The 17992-nt window shown below is 49.4% G+C and overlaps 1 protein-coding gene across 1 annotated transcript in view; it reads right to left on the bottom strand.

The window, feature by feature from the left end:
* Positions 1 to 17992, bottom strand: part of LOC309326830 (myosin-6) — a 52098-nt gene that overhangs the window by 10491 nt on the left and 23615 nt on the right. The window contains exons 16-29 of the mRNA XM_081835866.1: positions 17681 to 17818; positions 16273 to 16390; positions 14908 to 15031; positions 13193 to 13329; positions 11638 to 11764; positions 10664 to 10792; positions 8563 to 8805; positions 6731 to 6907; positions 5136 to 5281; positions 2735 to 2825; positions 2117 to 2506; positions 1561 to 1687; positions 1089 to 1207; positions 677 to 873 (exon numbers count right to left, since the gene is read on the bottom strand). Coding sequence (XP_081691992.1) covers positions 677 to 873; positions 1089 to 1207; positions 1561 to 1687; positions 2117 to 2506; positions 2735 to 2825; positions 5136 to 5281; positions 6731 to 6907; positions 8563 to 8805; positions 10664 to 10792; positions 11638 to 11764; positions 13193 to 13329; positions 14908 to 15031; positions 16273 to 16390; positions 17681 to 17818 — 2263 coding nt within the window. The remainder of the gene's footprint in view (positions 1 to 676; positions 874 to 1088; positions 1208 to 1560; positions 1688 to 2116; positions 2507 to 2734; positions 2826 to 5135; positions 5282 to 6730; positions 6908 to 8562; positions 8806 to 10663; positions 10793 to 11637; positions 11765 to 13192; positions 13330 to 14907; positions 15032 to 16272; positions 16391 to 17680; positions 17819 to 17992) is intronic.

The following is a 17992-nucleotide window of genomic DNA, read 5'->3' as shown; positions in this document are numbered from 1 at the left end:
GTGTGGCTGCACAGGCGAGGCCCACACCTTGTGTGTCATACCCCCAGCTCTGCTCTTTTCGCCTCGTTGGGCACAGTGAATGTAACCCCCACCCCGGCCTCCAACACCGCAGCTCCTCCTACCCCAACCTACCTTAGTTCCTTTTTTTTGTTTGGTTTGGTTTTGTTTTAAGTGGGGGATTTCTCCTCCAACCAACAAGCTTTTTGCTCGTCTTATACGCTGCCATTTTAAAATATAACCCGAGCCAAAAGCTTCGCCGTTAGAGGAACCGAAGAGCGATGTCCGTGGGGCTTTGGGGGGATGGGGATGGGCAGGGCTGGAGGGGGGGCAGTGGTGGTATGCGAGAGAGTCAGGCCCACAGCAGGCCCCAAAGGCTGCCGAGGGGGCCCACATCCCCATCTTGAGTGCCGGCCAAGGGAAGGAGTAGGAAAGAAAACCGGCCACCTGCTTCAGCAGTCGCCCAAACCCCTGATAGGCCAGAGGAGGCTGTGTGGCTATCAGAGCGTTCAGGCCAGGCCAGGCTTCTTTCTTTGGTCTGAGCCTCCTGCTGCTCAAATGCCTTGGCTTGTCCATCTCCGCCTGGACCCTTGAGTCCAGACGCCATTCCGCAAGAGCCAGGCAGGCCTGTGAGCTGGCAGGGCTGAGGTAGACATCCATTCCAGACCTTCTCACTTACTTGGCCTCCTCCAGCTCCTCCGTCCTCTGGATGGCGTCCGTTTCGTACTTGGTCCTCCACTGCGCCACCTCGGAGTTGGCCTTGGACAGAGAGCGCTGGAGCTCCGCTTTGGCCTCTACTTCTTCCTCATACTGCTCCCTCAGAAGGTCGCAGTCATGGCGGGCTGACTGCAGCGCATGCGCCAGAGCATTCTTGGCCTGAGTGAAGGACAGACATGAGAAAATTTGGTTGATCTCTCTCAACACCTGCTTCATGCCTTCTCCCACTGCAACCTCTGAATCCCCCTGATTCTCAGATTCCACTGATTTTCCCTCAGGTTCTGATCCCTGACCCACAGTTCCTGCAATTCTCTCGTTCTGTTTTCTCTCAGCGTCCCTCTGCCTCAGACCTACAGTTCTCATGGCTCTTTTACCTTGGCCTCCTCTTCCAGCTGCCTCTTCAAGTCCTCCATTTGCTGGGTGTACGACTGCTTCCCTCGAGTGAGCTGAGAAATGAGTGCCTCCTTCTCTTCGAGTTGGCGGGCGAGTTCTCCTGAGGGGCAGGGAAGATGGCATGTTTGCTTCTGCAAAGCTGATGCACTCCGTCCGGGGCCCAAGACATTTCGTGGCCTGAGGCGATGGCCAAGATGGCTGCCCACTCTCCATTCCACATACGGAAACCAAATGGACTGGAGGATGAACACTGGCTGAACCACCTCCATGGCACCTAAAGCCATGGCCAGGTTAGGGGCCCCAAGAAAAAGTGAGGGGCAACAAAGAGGAATGCCCCCAAATATCAAACACCTGAGGTGCTCACTATGCCTAACGGCAGGGCAGCCCTGGATTTTGTTCCCTCTAGGAAAGTAAATAAACAGAAAGCCAGTGGGAAAACAATGTGTGTTATACCATTTTCCGTCTGGAGTTTGGCCCGCTGTGTGTTGGTGTCGTTGAGGGTCCTCTGGGTCTCCTCAAACTTGGCCCGGTAATCTGCGGCCTGGTCCTCCACGGTGCGACACATCTTCTCCAAATTCACCTGCCGGCCGAGAGGGGAAGGGGGGAAAAGCGAGGAAGGTGAGAGAGGACCGAGGAGGACAGCTCCAGATGCCAGCGAGGCAGCAACATGAGGAAGGTGGGACAAAACCTTCAAGCAAACAGGCCACATGCTGCACTTTTAATCTTAATCGGGCTTAACTGAGCCCCTCAGTTTAAAGGAACATGCTGGATTTGTACACAGTGCTCTGGACAATTCGGCTTTGCCATGTCGCTCGGTTGGCTTGAATACGTCATTTGGAGACAGTCCACCAAACGACATCCCTGTAGGACACCCCTTGGCTCAGCTTGGTCTCTAGAAGGTATCAGGATAATACCTTCCCAGCTTCCCCCTCTCCCCAGCTTCCACCTCCAGGTATCCAGGTACCCCTTGGAGCTAACTTTAGCTCCTCCTCCTCCATCCATCCAGCACCTTGGCTTTCAGCAGCTGCTCCATGTTGGAGCCCACGTCATCCAGCTCCAGCTTCAACTCGCTCTTCTCCTTCTCCAGCTTCTGCTTCACGCGCTGCAGGTTGTCGATCTGCTCCCCCAGCTCGGCCACCGAGTCAGCGTGCTTCTTGCGGAGCGTGGCCGCCGTGGCCTCATGGTGGAGAGTGGCTTCCTCCAGGTCGCGGCGCATCTTCTGGAATTCCGCCTCCCGCTTCTTGTTCAGCTCCACCTGCACGGTGGTGGCCCCGCCGGCCTCCTCCAGCCGCTCGCTGATCTCCTCCAGCTCCCGCGAGAGGTCGGAGCGCTGCTTCTCCACCTTGGCCCGGGATGCTCGCTCCGCCTCCAGCTCCTCTTCCAGCTCCTCAATCCGCGCCTGGACCACAGAAAAAAAGAAGACGGGTCCCTCAATCCATCCAGCATATTGGCTCAGGGGCTTTGCGTGGCATGCGGCTTGTCCCAGGGCCAAACTCACAGGGGGTTGGTTCTAGGTCAGAAGGTGGTTCTAGAACATAAAGCCAAGAGCTGGGGAAAGAGGGAAAGTCCATCCCTGGGCATTTCTAGAGCAGAGAGACACCTGAAAGCTGAAGGTCTAAGCACGCACCTGCAGTTCCTTCAACTTCTTCTGAAGCTGTGAAGCCAGCGCCTGCTCATCTTCGATCTTGCTGTTCTGCTGGTTGATGTCAAACTCCTTCCTGAAAAAGGCATTTGGGGAAGTAAACACTACCATCCTCCCATTCCCTCCCCCCACCCCATTCATACATCAGATAATCCTCTACAGATCATCCTCTAGAATAAAATAGCTCACTAGGGAAATGCTGAAGTTGCCCTTCAGCTGGAGCAGCTGGAGGCGGCAAAAGAGGGAGATCCCCAGTCGCGCCTACGTTCAATAGGGGGCTGGGGATTCCCTCAATCGCGGGGAGGCTGAGAGCCAGCCACCGCATGTGGGGTGGGGGCGTGAAGCCGGCAACACCACCTCCTTTTGAAGGAGGAAGTGGATATATCTCCATTTTAACTCATGAGCTATTTGCTGCAATCTGCTCCGATTGTATATTTTATCTTTATGAACACTGTTTTTATTGTGTTATGTTATGTGACCTGGTCTTTGACCATAATAAATTATCTATCCCTCCTCCCCCCCCCCCCGGTCTGCATGATTTTCACCTGACCACTGCGTCATTCCCAGAGCCGCCACCAGAATGAGGCTCTTTGGTCTAGACATAGAATCATAGAATCATAGAATCCTAGAGTTGGAGGAGACCACAAGGGCCATCGAGTCCAACCCCCTGCCAAGCAGGAAACACCATCAGAGCACTCCTGACATATGGTTGTCAAGCCTCTGCTTAAAGACCTCCAAAGAAGGAGACTCCACCACACTCCTTGGCAGCAAATTCCACTGTCAAACAGCTCTTACTGTCAGGAAGTTCTTCCTAATGTTTAGGTGGAATCTTCTTTCTTGTAGTTTGGATCCATTGCTCTGTGTCCGCTTCTCTGGAGCAGCAGAAAACAACCTTTCTCCCTCCTCTATGTGACATCCTTTTATATATTTGAACATGGCTATCATATCACCCCTTAACCTCCTCTTCTCCAGGCTAAACATGCCCAGCTCCCTTAGCCGTTCCTCATAAGGCATCATTTCCAGGCCTTTGACCATTTTGGTTGCCCTCCTCTGGACACGTTCCAGTTTGTCCGTGTCCTTCTTGAACTGTGGTGCCCAGAACTGGACACAGTACTCCAGGTGAGGTCTGACCAGAGCAGAATACAGTGGCACTATTACTTCCCTTGATCTAGGTGCTATACTCCTATTGATGCAGCCCAGAATTGCATTGGCTTTTTTAGCTGCCGCGTCACACTGTTGGCTCATGTCAAGTCTGTGGTCAACCAAGACCTGGGCTCTTCAACCTTGGGTCTCCAGGCATGTTGCAATAGTGTCAACAACACCCTCCTTAATCCCTGGTGGGCAGGACTGGACACAGCTCACATGCATTTGTTTTAGATATATATAAGGATATAAAGAAGAGCCTGCTGGATCAGGCCAATGGTCCACCTAGTCCAGCATCCTGTTCTTGCAGTGACCAACTAGATGGCCCAGTGGGAAGCCAACAAGCACAAGAGCCCTCTCTTCTCCTGTGGTTTCCAGCAAATGGTATTGGGAAAGATTACTGAGGTCCAGCTCCGAGGGCCTTCTGCTACAGGGAACCAAGCAGAGGGCCTTCTCAGTGGTGGCGCCTGCCCTGTGCAACGTTCTCCCATCTGATGTCAAGGGAATAAACAACTACAGTGGTGCCCCGCAAGACGAATGCCTCGCAAGACGAAAAACCCGCTAGACGAAAGGGTTTTCCGTTTTGGAGGTGCTTCGCAAAACGAATTTCCTATGGGCTTGCTTCGCAAGATGAAAATGTCTTGCGAGTTCCTGCGGGGTTTTTTCCCTCCCCCCCCTTTTTCTAAGCCGCTAAGCCGCTTATCTGCTTATCCGCTAAGCCGATAAGCCGCTAAAAGCCTCTAAGCCGCTAATAGCGCTAATCCGCTAAGCCGTCAATGGGCTTGCTTTGCAAGACGAAAAAACCACTAGACGAAGAGAATCGCGGAACGGATTCTTTTCATTTTGCGAGGCACCACTGTACCTGACTTTTAGAAGACGTTTGAAGGCAGCCCTGTTTAGGGAAGTTTTTAATGTTTGATATTTTAATGTGTTTTTAATATTCTGTTGGGAGCCGCCCAGAGTGGCTGGGGAAACCCAGCCAGATGGGCGGGGTATAAATACTAGATGATGATGATGATGATGATGATGATGATTGCCTCCAGCTACAAAGGCACAGCACAGCCGTCAGGGCTACTAGCCATCCATAGACTCCTCCTCCAATAATATGCTACCCAATAATAAACAGTGAAAACAGTGAAAAGAGTTTGGTAGTGGCGGGCAGAGAGGGGTGGTCTCTCTCTCTCTCTCTCTCCTGTTTTCCGAGGCTCCTACAAAGCATGCTGAGATGAGGCGCGTCCCCTACTTTTTCAGTTTATCCTCCAGCTGTTGCTTGTCATTCTCCAGGTCCATGATGTTCTCTTGGGTCAGCTTCAAGTCCCCTTCCAGCTTCCTCTTGGCCCGTTCCAGGTCCATACGGATCTTTCTCTCCTGTTCCAGGGAGCCTTCCAGCTGGTTTGAAAGAGGCAGACAAGAAGAAGAATAAGAAGAAACGGGCGTTACTCACAGGTGGTTTCTTGTGCTGCAGAATTCATTTGGGGGAGTCTACTAGATGGGATGCGGGTGGTGCTGTGGGTTAAACCACAGAGCCTAGGGCTTGCCGATCAGAAAGTCGGCGGTTCGAATCCCCGCGACGGGGTGAGCTCCTGTTGCTCGGTCCCTGCTCCTGCCAACCTAGCAGTTCAAAAGCATGAAGTGCAAGTAGATAAATAGGTACCGCTCCAGTGGGAAGGTAAATGGCATTTCCAGGAGCCGCTCTGGTTCGCCAGAAGTGGCTTAGTCATGCTGGCCACAGGATCCAGAAGCTGTATGCCGGCTCCCTTGGCCAATAAAGCGAGATGAGTGCCGCAACCCCAGAGTCGTCCGTGACTGGACCTAAGGGTCAGGGGCCCCTTTACCTTTTACTAGATCAGAGGTTGGCCAACCTTTTTTGGGGAGGTGGGGCACATTTGCCTGGATAGAGTATGGAAAGATGGAGCCTCCTGGATCAGGACAACAGCTCACCTAGCCCAGCGCCCCAGTCTCTCAGCAGCCAAACAGGCACCCTGCTCGCTAGCAGGGCCAGAGCACAAGACCGCTCTCTTCTCCTGTGGTTTCCAACAACTAGCATTCAGAAGCTCTGCTGCCTTCCAGTTGTGGAGGCAGAGCGGGAGCACCTCTTAATCCACCCAGTTTAACCTCTGTCCCCATCCACTGCTGGCGCGCGGCCTTGGGAAAGTTGTCAACGTGGCCCAGAGGACATAAAATGTCCCCTACCTCCGAGGTCCCAACTAAAAAAGAATGGCAACTTAAGCTGACAGAATATGCGCAGCTTGCCAACCTAACATCATACAGAATAAGAGAACAAGAAGAATATACGTTTGAAGAAGATTGGAAAATGTTTACTGGGAAAAATGGTGGTAATTGTATACACTTGACAACACTGGCAACATTAAGATAAATACAACAGTGTAAATTAAGTTTTGATGGATGTCATAATGGTTTAGTTTATATAAAATATGCAGGGATTTATGTTTTGCAAAATGAACCACGGAAAGAGAAGAAGAGAAGGTTTTGATATTTTAAGGTTGTTTAAATGAATATTCTAAATTGTAAAACAGGAAATGTAACAAAAATTATATTTTAAAAAATTAATAAAATGTCCCCCACCGCTGTGGGAGAGAAACTCCCACCAAGAAGATCTGCCAGAGCAAGAGATCTTTGGCTGGGCACAAAGATGGAGGATTTGTGTCCTTCTGGATGTTGCTGGCTACATCTCCCATCAGCCCCAGCAGCCAGTGCAGCCAATGGTCAGGGCTGATGGGAGTTGGAGTCCGCCAGCACTTGGAAGGCTCCAGCTCTGAGAACAGCTTCTTATATGCTCATATTCATGAGACTCTCCAGCCTCTGCTGTTGACTCACATCGTCCGCCTGCTGCTCCAGCTTCAGCTTAGCTTTGGTGAGCGTGTTGACTTTGTCTTCTTCGACCTGCAGGTCATCCAGAGCTTGTTGGTGGGCCTCTTGCAAGGATTTCTTCTCCTTGGTCAGCTTGGCGATGATCTCATCCAGACCGGCCATCTCCTCCGTGAGATTTTTCACCTGGTGGGAAGGCCAAACCCCAGAGATGTAAGGCGTTGTGGGGAAGGGACAACCTTGAATCGACATGTGGGGGTCTCGGGAGCATGTGGGGAGAAGCTCTTAGCTGGAGAGCAGATGACTCAGCCTGATCTGTGGCAACCGGTGGGACAGAAAGCAAGTCTTAGCCTGCCGGTAGAATATGTTGCAGAGGCCTTAGCCTGCTGGTGGAAGGATAACAAAAGAGGGAGCCAGTCTGACCTCTCTTGAGAGGGAATTCCACAATCTGGGAGTGTGTTGAACCAAAGGCAAACTGTTCCGGAAGCATCTTGGTAGTCAAGAAAACCCCACAATTAATTGGTAGTGGTTGCAGTAATGGGCTCACATATGTTTATATTCATACACTAATTGGCCTGCTTTGATGCAGTCCTTATCTGCGGAACTGGGGGCTGGGCTCTGAGCCCAGAAAGGAGAACTACAGTGGTGCCTCGCAAGACAAAATTAATTCGTTCCGCGAGTCTCTTTGTTTTGCGGTTTTTTCGTCTTGCGAAGCACAGCCATTAGCGGCTTAGCGGTTATTAGCGGCTTAGCGGCTTAGAAAAAGGGGGGAAAAGGGAAAAAACTCGCAAGAACTCGCAAGACGTGTTCGTCTTGCGAAGCAAGCCCATAGGGAAATTCGTCTTGCGAAGCACCTCAAAAACGGAAAACTCTTTCGCCTAGCGAGTTTTTCGTCTTGCGAGGCATTCGTCTTGCGGGGCACCACTGTATCTGTAAGGTGTTGTCAGGGACTGGGCAGAGGTGGAATAGGGGAGACCGCCTCCCCATCTTGACCCTTCCAGGGAGGAGGAAGAGGGAGACAGTGTAGGTTTACAAGAGGGGTTTGAGGGAGGTCACAGCTCAGAGGCAGATGAGGGGAAAGGCTGGAAAATAATGGGAGAGGGGGAGGCAGAACTGGAGAGGCAGCTGGCTGACACGTTGTCGTTAGAAAGCAGCCCAGACCCTCCATCTCCCAGAATTTGGTGAGCCTTAAAAGTAGGAGACCAAAGAGCTTGAAGGCAGAGGGCACGTAGCAGCACCCGAAGACGAATAAGGAAGCAGGAGAGAGGGAGGGTGGAGATTCACTCAGGACAACACCATTATCCAAGAGGCTGGGTTCTATAGCCTCTCTCTGTAAATATTGAAGTGAAAAAGGACAGTAAGAAACTTTCCCTTGTCTTTATACTTTCCTGGGCAACCAACCAGGAGCCACTGAAAGCATCCTGACAGGTTTGGGTATTTGCCACCTATGACCTCATCTAGTCGAGTGAAATGACATATGCTGCTCTGCTGTATTAAGAAGGTTTGTTTGAGTGCGGGCAAAGGCATCTCCTTGCTGCGGTGTCTTGCAAAGGCTAGGAGAAATGGCAGGCTGCTTTGCCTAAGTCGACACCTTCTCTAGAACTGGCCATTCCGATGTTTTTGACATCCTTCTTTGGTCTCCCTGCACCCAACCACTCCCACAAGCCCTCCTTTGGGCCTGCAGTTCAGAACAGGGAGCCACCACCGAAAAGGCTCTCTCTTGTGTCCCCACCAGCTGTGCCACTAATGTCAAAGGGGCTGGGAACAGGTGCTCACCTAAGGACCTTATCACCTTGGCAGGTTCACATAGGGGACTTGCCTCGCTGCCACTCTAAGCCCACCTTGTTCTCCGTGGCGTGCTTCTCCTTCTCCACTTTGGCCAGGGTCAGCTCCAGGTCATCAATGTCCTTCTTGAGCTCTGAACACTCGTCCTCCAGCTTCCGCTTCTTGGCCGTCAGCTCGGCGTTCATCTCCTCCTCGTCCTCCATCCTCTCGGTCAATTCCTTCACCTTGGCCTCCAGCTGAATCTTGTTCTTGATCAGCTGGTCGCACCGTTCCTCAGCATCGTTCAGATTATCTTGTTCCTGCGAGAGGAGAGGAAAGAAAGGGGTTTTCGGAAAAGCGAGCATCTGTTTAGGCATTTGAGGAGGACGGAGTAAACGGGAACAAGGAGGTGCTGCAAAGAGATGGGATGTGAAAGGTCAAATGTGCTTTCTACATTGTGATTTTATGTTGTGAACCACCCTGAGATCTATGGGTAGAGGGCGGAATACAAATTTAATAAATAAAAATAAAACAAATACGTTAGGACTTTTTGACAATATAAAAGGCTGTTTCGATCCCAATGCATCTCCCTGTCTTCTTAAGAGATACCAACACTGCACTTTGACCTTTGCTTCATCTCTGCCCAGTATCCTGAACCGTTTTGTCAATTCCATATGCGCCCATTTCACAGAAACATTATACTGAGTCAGACTATTGGCCCGTGTGGCTCAGTAATTTCCACCCTGACTGGCAGTGGCTATCCAGGGTTTCAGACAGGGGGAGATTCCTAGCCCTACCTGGAGATGATGGAATTGAACTTGATATTTTCTGCTTGCTAAGCAAATGCTCTACCGCTGAGCAACGACCCTTTGCTCAAACAGCTTGTTTCTATAGAGGCCAATGCAATTAGGTTGGAAGGATGCATTTTGGCCACACTGTCCGTCTGTCCCTGCCCCAGGTGGCACTGTGGTCTAAACCACTGAGCCTCTTGGGCAAGGGTAGGCAAACTAAGACCGAGGGGCCGGATATGGCCCAATCACCTTCTAAATCCGGCCCGTGGACGGTCCAAGAATCAGTGTGTTTTTACATGAGTAGAATGTGTGCTTTTATTTAAAATGCATCTCTGGGTTATTTGTGGGGCATAGGAATTCGTTCATATTTTTTTTCAAAATATAGTCTGGTCCCCCACAAGGTCTGAGGGACAGTGGACCAGCCCCCTGCTGAAAAAGTTTGCTGATTCCTGCTCTTGGGCTTGCCAATCAGAAGGTCGGTGGTTCGAATCCCCACAACGGGGTGAGCTCCCATTGCTCTGCCCCAGCTCCTGCCAACCTAGCAGTTCGAAAGCACGCCAGTGCAAGTAGATAAATAGTTACTGCTGCGGTGGGAAGGTAAATGACATTTCTGTGCACTCTGGTTTCTGTCACGGTGTCCCGTTGCGCCAGAAGCGGTTTAGTCACGCAGGCTGCATGACCCAGAAAGCTGTGTGTGGACAAACGCCGGCTCCCTTGGCCTGAAGAGAGATGAGTGCCGCAACCCCATAGTCACCATTGACTGGATTTAACCGTCCAGGGGTCATTTGCCTTTTACCTTTTTACCATCTACCAGGAAGCTAAAAATAGAGGCCGTTGATTGCAGAGTCAAGTATTGCTGCCAAATGGGATCCTTTGGTGTCAGTAGCTCGGTGGCAGAGCTGATGGCTTGCATTCAGAAGATCCCAGATTCTGACCCTGGCATCTCCAGGTACGACAGGGAAGGGCCCCCATCGGAATCCTGCAGAGCTGCTGGCAGTCAGGGTAGTGGTGGGAAATCTGCAGGGCCCATCAGTGGGGCTAGACCACAGCTTCTTGCCAACTTTGGGTGTGATTCAGTCATATACCGGTCAATTCAGGTTACGCCATTAAAGTTGACCCGTCGCATAACAAGAGCGATAAGGAGAGAGATGAGGAAACAAATTTCAAAATGTGAGCTGATGCTTACTCAATGCAGCAGCACCGACTCTTTCTGCAAGCAAACCAGAATCAATGCACAACAGATCACCAACGTCGTCTAACCTCCCCACAAACCTTATGCAAACAAATCCGGAAATATGCTCAATGAGGAAGTCACATGGAAGCAACCGAGGACTCTCTCTCTCCAGGACCTTGCAGTTTGTCCTGGTGGCTTTATAAAGTCACTCACAGCTTGAACTTGCAGTTGGAGATCATTCTTCTCCTGCAACAGAGAGACCATCTTTTCCTCCAGCTCCTTCCTCCGAGTCTCCGATTTCTCCAGGGCTTCCTTCAGCCGCCCAAATTCTTCCTTCATTGTCTGCGGAGAAGAAAACAAGACTGATGGACTCAACCAGCCAGCCAGCGGTAGCTGCTTAAAAGGAAAAGCGAATGGCAGGTTTCTATATTGGGAAGGGATATTTCAAAGCTGGTAGAGCAAGGCTGCTTTGGGACCTTTTTCAACTTCAGATTGGAGGTGTGAGGTTGGGTGCTTGAACGGTTTTACAACCGGAAAACAACAGCCCTCGTTTGTAGAAGACTAGCATGCAAAGGGTTCAGCCTGGCCTTCACTGTTTGTGTATTTATTTCATAAAAAATTACCGTATATTCCACTTGATTGTAAAATAAAAGCCCAGAGACCTCAAAGCAGGTTACAAACAGAATTTAAAAAATGAAACTATCAGCAAACAGTTTTTAAATAAATTGAAAACCTTCCAAAAAAAGTTATTAAAAACGATCAGCTAAAACTTACGATTAAAGCGTCAACACCCTACACATCTGGATAGGCTCGCCTAAACAAAAAACATTTCTAGGGGGCACTGGAAGGAGTAACAGCAAAGGCCTGATGTCAACAGGCAGGAAAGTGTGGGAGCTGCCACACTGAAAGACTTAATTTCTTACAAATGTGGAATGAGCATTGTGTCAAACATGTAACAGGGCCAATTCTGCATGAATTACACTGTTGTGCAAGGTGTTTGTATATTTGTGGAATGCATAAACTGCCTGCAGTGAAGCCCTGTGAGCAAATCAGGGATAGCCTGGTGAACTCGATGGCCTTCCAGATGTTTTGGGGTGGACTCAAGTGTGGCAGCCCTTAATTTTTTTGTTTTTGTTTAACCCTTAGCAGTTCTGGCTAAATTTCAGTCGTAATCCGAGAAGCATTACCTGCATCTCCTTCTCGGTCTCTGCGCTCTTGAGCAGAGGCTTGATTTTGAAGAACAGCTTCATCCAGGGCCAGTTCTTCACCCCCATGAAGGCCCGGATGTTCCACTGAATCACCAGCAACGCATCCCTGGGGAAAGGAGGGTAAGGAAAAGGGGGATTTAGCTCCTAAGCGGGGGAAAGTGTCTCCGCCACCTCCCTGGCAGAAAGCCTGGAGGGACTCTGTTTGTCACAATGGGCAATGCTGAGCTAGGGGACTTAATATTCCGATTTGGGGTAAGACAGTCCTCTATGTCCTTGTGGTTTTCAGTGATTGGTCAAAATTGCAACTCTTGACCCTCCGGGCCTTTGACCGATTGGCTGCCTTGCCTCCTCTTCCATTGCCCTGCATTGTATTCTGCGCCACTGCTTTTATTTATTTATTTATTCTGATACGGATTGCTTTTTGGTTTTGAAAACGAGGTTCCAGACAAGGAGGAAAAAAAAGAAACTGCAATTCGTGAGGTCTTGGTGGTCATTGTTGTAGAGTTCCACAGGGTTTTTTTCTTCTTCCCATGGGCCCCCTTTTTCACTTCATTTATTAATTTTATTAAGTTTCTGTACTGCCCTTCATCCGAGGATCACAGGACAGTTTATGGTATAAAATGCAATATAAAATGATTTTTAAAATGATTCTGACTGTACGTTCTTGCTTATTTTAATTGCGTGTGCTTGTAACTCGCCCTGGGAACCATTTGGCAAAGAACAGACTATAAGTGCAAATAAATAAGTACTGTATAAGTACAGTGGTACCTCGGGTTAAGTACTTAATTCATTCTGGAGGTCTGTTCTTAACCTGAAACTGTTCTTAACCTGAAGCACCACTTTAGCTAATGGGGCCTCCTGCTGCCGCTGCACTGCCAGAGCACGATTTCTGTTCTCTTCCTGAAACAAAGTTCTGAACCCGAGGTACTATTTCTGGGTTAGCGGAGTCTGTAACCTGAAGCGTCTGTAACCTGAAGCGTATGTAACCTGAGGTACCACTGTACTAGCCAAATATCTTTTAAACAGTCACGTTGCCAAGCAAAGCAACTGCCCACCAGCATTTCCGACAACCATCAAGAGCGGCTCTTCTTGCAACTGCAAAAGGTGCTTCCAGGCTGTCCCTATTTTCAGACGGGGTTCTGTCGCATGCTGCTAAATTTCGGCTGCACAATTACAGTCATTTGAGGAGACAAGCCTGCCTGCCCCTAAAGACCAGGCTTCTTTTTTCTGCGATAAGGAAAATGATGGGGTAATGCGCTTGCTTTGATGCAACGCCATCTACGCACCTGTAAACAAATCGGGACAAATGCTCATTCAATAGCCAAAGCTGACTAAGATTCCCTGAGAACCAAATCAAGCTGAAATGTTCTGAAAACGCATTCGGGAAGTGCCTGTAGCACGTTTGTTGAAATGGAATAACAGGTACCCCTATGGAAATCTTGTTATTATGAATCTCCCTCTTCCAGATGCCATGAAAATCGATTCTTACTCCCGCCCAACCTGCAAGATAAGAAGGGATAATCATGGCGCTCACCGACGCTCCATAATCTTCTTAAACTCGATGCGCATGAGCTGACCCCTGGCCTGCGCTTGGATGCGGGTGATTATGCGGGAAAGGCGTTCATCTCGCATTTCCTCCAATTGGCCCAGCAGCCCAGCCTTGAAAAATACCTGGAAGGAGAGGGAAAGGTGGTAGGGGTGTCAGCATGAGCACCTCTGGCTAAGCCTCTATCTATATCTCTATCTATATCTATCATCATCATCTGGAGAGCCAGTGTGGTGTAGTGGTTAAGAGCTGTGGATTCGTAATCTGGGGAACCGGGTTCGCTTCCCCGCTCCTCCACATGCAGCTGCTGGGTGACCTTGGGCCAGTCACACTTCTCTGAAGTCTCTCAGCCCCACTCACCTCACAGGGTGTTTGTTGTGGGGGAGGAAGGGAAAGGAGAATGTTAGCCGCTTTGAGACTCCTTCGGGTAGTGATAAAGCGGGGTATCAAATCCAAACTCTTCTTCTTCTTCTTCTATCTATCTATATCTATCATCTATCTATCTATCATACAATATTGTCCACAAGAGCACTAGATGAGTACCAGTCCTCCTCCTCCTCCTCCTCTTCCTCCTCCTTCCTCTTCCTCTTCTTCTTTTTCCTCTTCCTCCTCCTCCTCCTCTTCTTCTTCTTCTTCTTCTTCTTCTTCTTCTTCTTCTTCTTCTTCTTCTATCACTCGTAGCTGAGTAAGATTGCCTGCCATAAACACAGTCTTAACAATGAGTTCATAAGTGACTGTAGAGGCCAATTCTGGATCCACACGTCCTTCCACAGTGGGGACATTGGTTTCCAGGCAGGATTTGATCATGGTGTGGATTTGCCAAGCGTGTCTTCCTCTTAGCACGTTTCTCCCTTGCGTCCTGAGTTTGAGTGTCTTCAAAGCCCATGACACCTTTGGTAAAGGCTGTTCTCCAACTGGAGCGCTCGCAGGCCAGTGATTCCCAGTTGTCAGTGTTTATACTACATTTTTTTAGATTCGCCTTGAGACAGTCTTTAAACCTCTTTTGTTGATCATCAGCATTACGATTCCATTTTTAAGTTCGGAATAGAGTAGTTGCTTTGGAAAACGATGATCAGACATCCGCACAACATGACCAGTCCGACGAAGTTGATGTTGAAGAATCATTGCTTCAACACTGTTGATCTTTGCTTCTTCCAGTACACTGGCATTAGTTCGCCTGTCTTCCCAAGTGATATGTAAAAATTTTAAGAGACACCGTTGATGGAATCTTTTGAGGAGTTGGAGATGGTGTTTATAAGTGGTCCATGTTTCACAAGCATACAGTAAGGTTGGTAGTACAATAGCTTTGTAAACAAGCATTTTGAGTTCAGCTCTATACATCTGAGTCTCAGTGCCGACAACACTTCCCTGTCCGACTGAGGGGTGTCAATCACCTCAGCGGAACCAAGTTTTATTGCGGATTGCTTGCTTAGCACAACAAATCCATGTGAACTTCTTGCAGTTCAGAAACTGACTCAGAAACACAACGGATAGGGTGTTTGAACATAATATGAAAGGGAATGCATAGACACCCCACAAGCAAATTACTGTGATAAAACCGCTCTACGAAAACAAATCAGAACAAATGCTCAATAAATACTGGATATTGTCTAATGACCACATAAGTTATGTGAAAGTTAATCAGGATGGATGCTGAATAAACAGGCTGTCTGGAAGCGGCCGCAAAGGCTCCACCCTCTCACCTTAGTGTGGCCAAACTTGTACTGGTTGTGGTCGATATCTAAGGAGCCCAAGAGCTTCTCTGCTCCCTTCCGGCTGTCAATGAACTGGCCCTCAGGGATGGCAGCTGGGTTCAGGATACGGTACCTGGTGGGGAGGGAAATATTCTGTTAGATTCCCCTGCCAAAGCTGTAAGATTCTTCTGATGGGAAGAAAGTACAGGGGTGTAAAACCAGGACGGCATATTTCTTAACTGACCTGTTTTAGGCCTATTTTCAATTTGGGTCAGTGAACGATTAATGATTTATTTATTTTCTGAACCATTGTTGTTGTTAATTTATGTATCACTTAGTGCTGAAATAGCCTTCTAAGCAGTTTACAAGTATAAAGGCCAATGGCACAATCATTAAATAAGCATCCATAATGAAAACACAAAATAAAGCAGTCCCATTAAAGCATGTTATAATGTACTATTCTTCTTAAATATTACTTATAATATTTGGCTATATGGCTGGGGGGGGCAGAAGCAAGTGCCTGGGACCAGTGCTGGATGTACATATAAGCTAAACAAGCTATAGCGTAGGATCCCACTCTCTTGGGGGCCCCCCAAAAAATTAAAGGGGGAAAAACCTACATACAGCAACAGTGTTTTGTGTTGTGTAGGCTCCTATGATGTAAGTCATGGGTCCCACCTGCTAGCCTGCTCCCTAAAATATCACTGGTTTGCTCATTCCTATATATAGGGTGCCTACATTCTGCATGGACTGGTTGCATGGTAACATGTAGCAGCTGCAGACTGGAGTTCAGCACAGTTGAATATAGGTCATGCTGTTGTACCTGTTATCTAACTTCAAAGAGTGCTTGTAGACTGATGATCAGGCAGCATAGACTAAGGGTAGAGTCTTATGCCTACTGATTGATTTCATATATTCCACACAAAGAACAGCGGCAATTTGTTGTTGACAAAGGACAGCTGGACCCCATTAACCTTCAGTAGCTCAGGGTCTCATCAAACCTAAATCTGGCCCTGCTCAGGAGGCCGTTCTAGTCCTAAGAGAACGCCAGAATTCTAGATTGCAATTCCATCTCCTCCAAAACCTTTTAAAGAACCATCGGACTGAGCAGAGCTACCATGCTGGTGTGTAAATGCGACTTGTGCTCCAGATATTTTTACTGGCTAATTAATTGCATGTTGCTGTCCGTTGTCCGCCATCAATGACCAGGCCGTTTCATGACCTCCAAAGAGAGCCATTTGCCCTCACAAGAAAAGTACTGTTATGAAAGGCATTTTTCAATGGTGGGGAAGGTAGCAAATGTTACAGGTTGCGACAGGCACAGTGCAGGGAAGGGCCACGCTCCACCCAGCGTGACCCCAAAAGCAGATTCACCTTTGCCTGAAGTCCCCGTAAAGGATCCGGTTGGGGAATCCCTTCCGGCAGATCCGGATGCCCTCCAGGACTCCGTTACAGCGCAGCTGGTGCATGACCAGAGCATTATCCATCACTCCTGGCGAAGGGAAAGAGAGAGGGGAGGTATCAGCCGCGTTAGAAATGGGCCTCCTCTGTGCCCTTAATTTGGCTGGGGTCCCATCCAAGCTTAGTTTATGTAGCCACACATCCCATAGCGTCTCTATAAAACAAGGGTGGGAAGTCTCAGGTCCAGGGGCCACACCCATAGCTGTCAACTTTTCCCTTTTCTTGAGAGGGATCCTATTTGGAATAAGGAAATTTCCCTTCAAAAATGGGAAACGTTGACAGCTATGGCCACACCCCACACTGTTTTGCAACCTCCTTGAATATCTTTGCCTGAATGGAATGTGTCATTAATGCCTCTTGCTTGCCTGGTTGGAGGAGAGAGAGGTGCGTGGGTGTGTTGAAACTAGCCTGCCGTAAGGTAAAGGTAAAGGGACCCCTGACAGTTAAGTCCATTCGCAAACGACTCTGAGGTTGCGGCGCTCATCTCGCTTTACTGGCCGAAGGAACCGGTGTGCAGCTTCCGGGTCATGTGGCCAGCATGACTAAGCCGCTTCTAGCAAACCAGAGCAGCACACGGAAATGCCATTTACCTTCCCGCCAGAGCGGTACCTGTTTATCTACTTGCACTTTGACATGCTTTTGAGCTGCTAGGTTGGCAGGAGCTGGGACCGAGCAACGAGAGCTCACCCCGTTTAGGGGATTCGAACCGCCAACCTTCTGATCTGCAAGCCCTAGGCTCTGTGGGTTAGACCACAGCACCACCCGCCTCCCAATTTGCACCCATTGCTCTGCCCTCTTTTTCTTCTGGCCCCACCCACAACTCCATCCCAGAAGGTTGCCCAGGATGGAATGAGGTCTTCAGGCAGAAAAAGGACTCCACACTCCTGCTCCAGAACTGCAGAGCCAGAAGTCTGTAGAGAATGAGACTCTTAACCTCAGGGACATGGGTTCGAGCCCAGCGTTGGGCAAAAGATTCCTGCATTGGACAACCCTTGCAAGTCCCTTCCAACTGCACAATTGTATGGTTCTAGAGATCCTGGGAAATGCATTTGGAGAGGAACCCCCATACTTATTGCTCTGTGTGGCTCCTGTCCTGTTCCATTTGCCGCTAGAGTTGTGCTAAGTATGCAAACAGAGGCAGATTCCCTGGCTTTTTCACCACCGTTCCTTTTGTTGGTACGCATTTCAGGTAATCACCGCTGGGGGAACGTGAAACCGTAGACACGTCCCTGTCTGTGAGTTAGCTGCCCAAGGGCCTCCCCAAACCAGCACAACCAGCACCTCCCAGTCCGGTCCACCAGCCCTGTCCCTGTCCGGTTACCAGGGGCCTTTCGTTCATTGGGGATGAGGCACCTCACAAAGTGAGGGTGGGTTGTTTTCAGGTTGGCCATCAGCTTGTTGAGGTTCTCCTGCCAGAGAAAGAGGGAGAGAGAAGGAGAGGGAGATAGGGAAGCAGATGGAGGGGAGATAAAGAGGGAGGGGAAAGGAGAGAAGACAGAGGAGGGAGAGAGGGAGAGGCAGAAATGGGAGAGAGAGGGTGGGAGGGAAAAGGAGAAAGGAAGAGAAGAAGAGGTGAGGGAAGACAGAAATAGAGAGGGAGGAAGAGGCAGGGAAAGGGGGAAGACGAAAGGAG

The sequence above is a fragment of the Podarcis erhardii genome (genome assembly GCF_964252035.2).
Source record: "Podarcis erhardii genome assembly, chromosome: 13".
Taxonomy (NCBI): Eukaryota; Metazoa; Chordata; class Lepidosauria; order Squamata; family Lacertidae; genus Podarcis; species Podarcis erhardii.
This window is presented reverse-complemented; position numbering and strand designations above follow the sequence as displayed.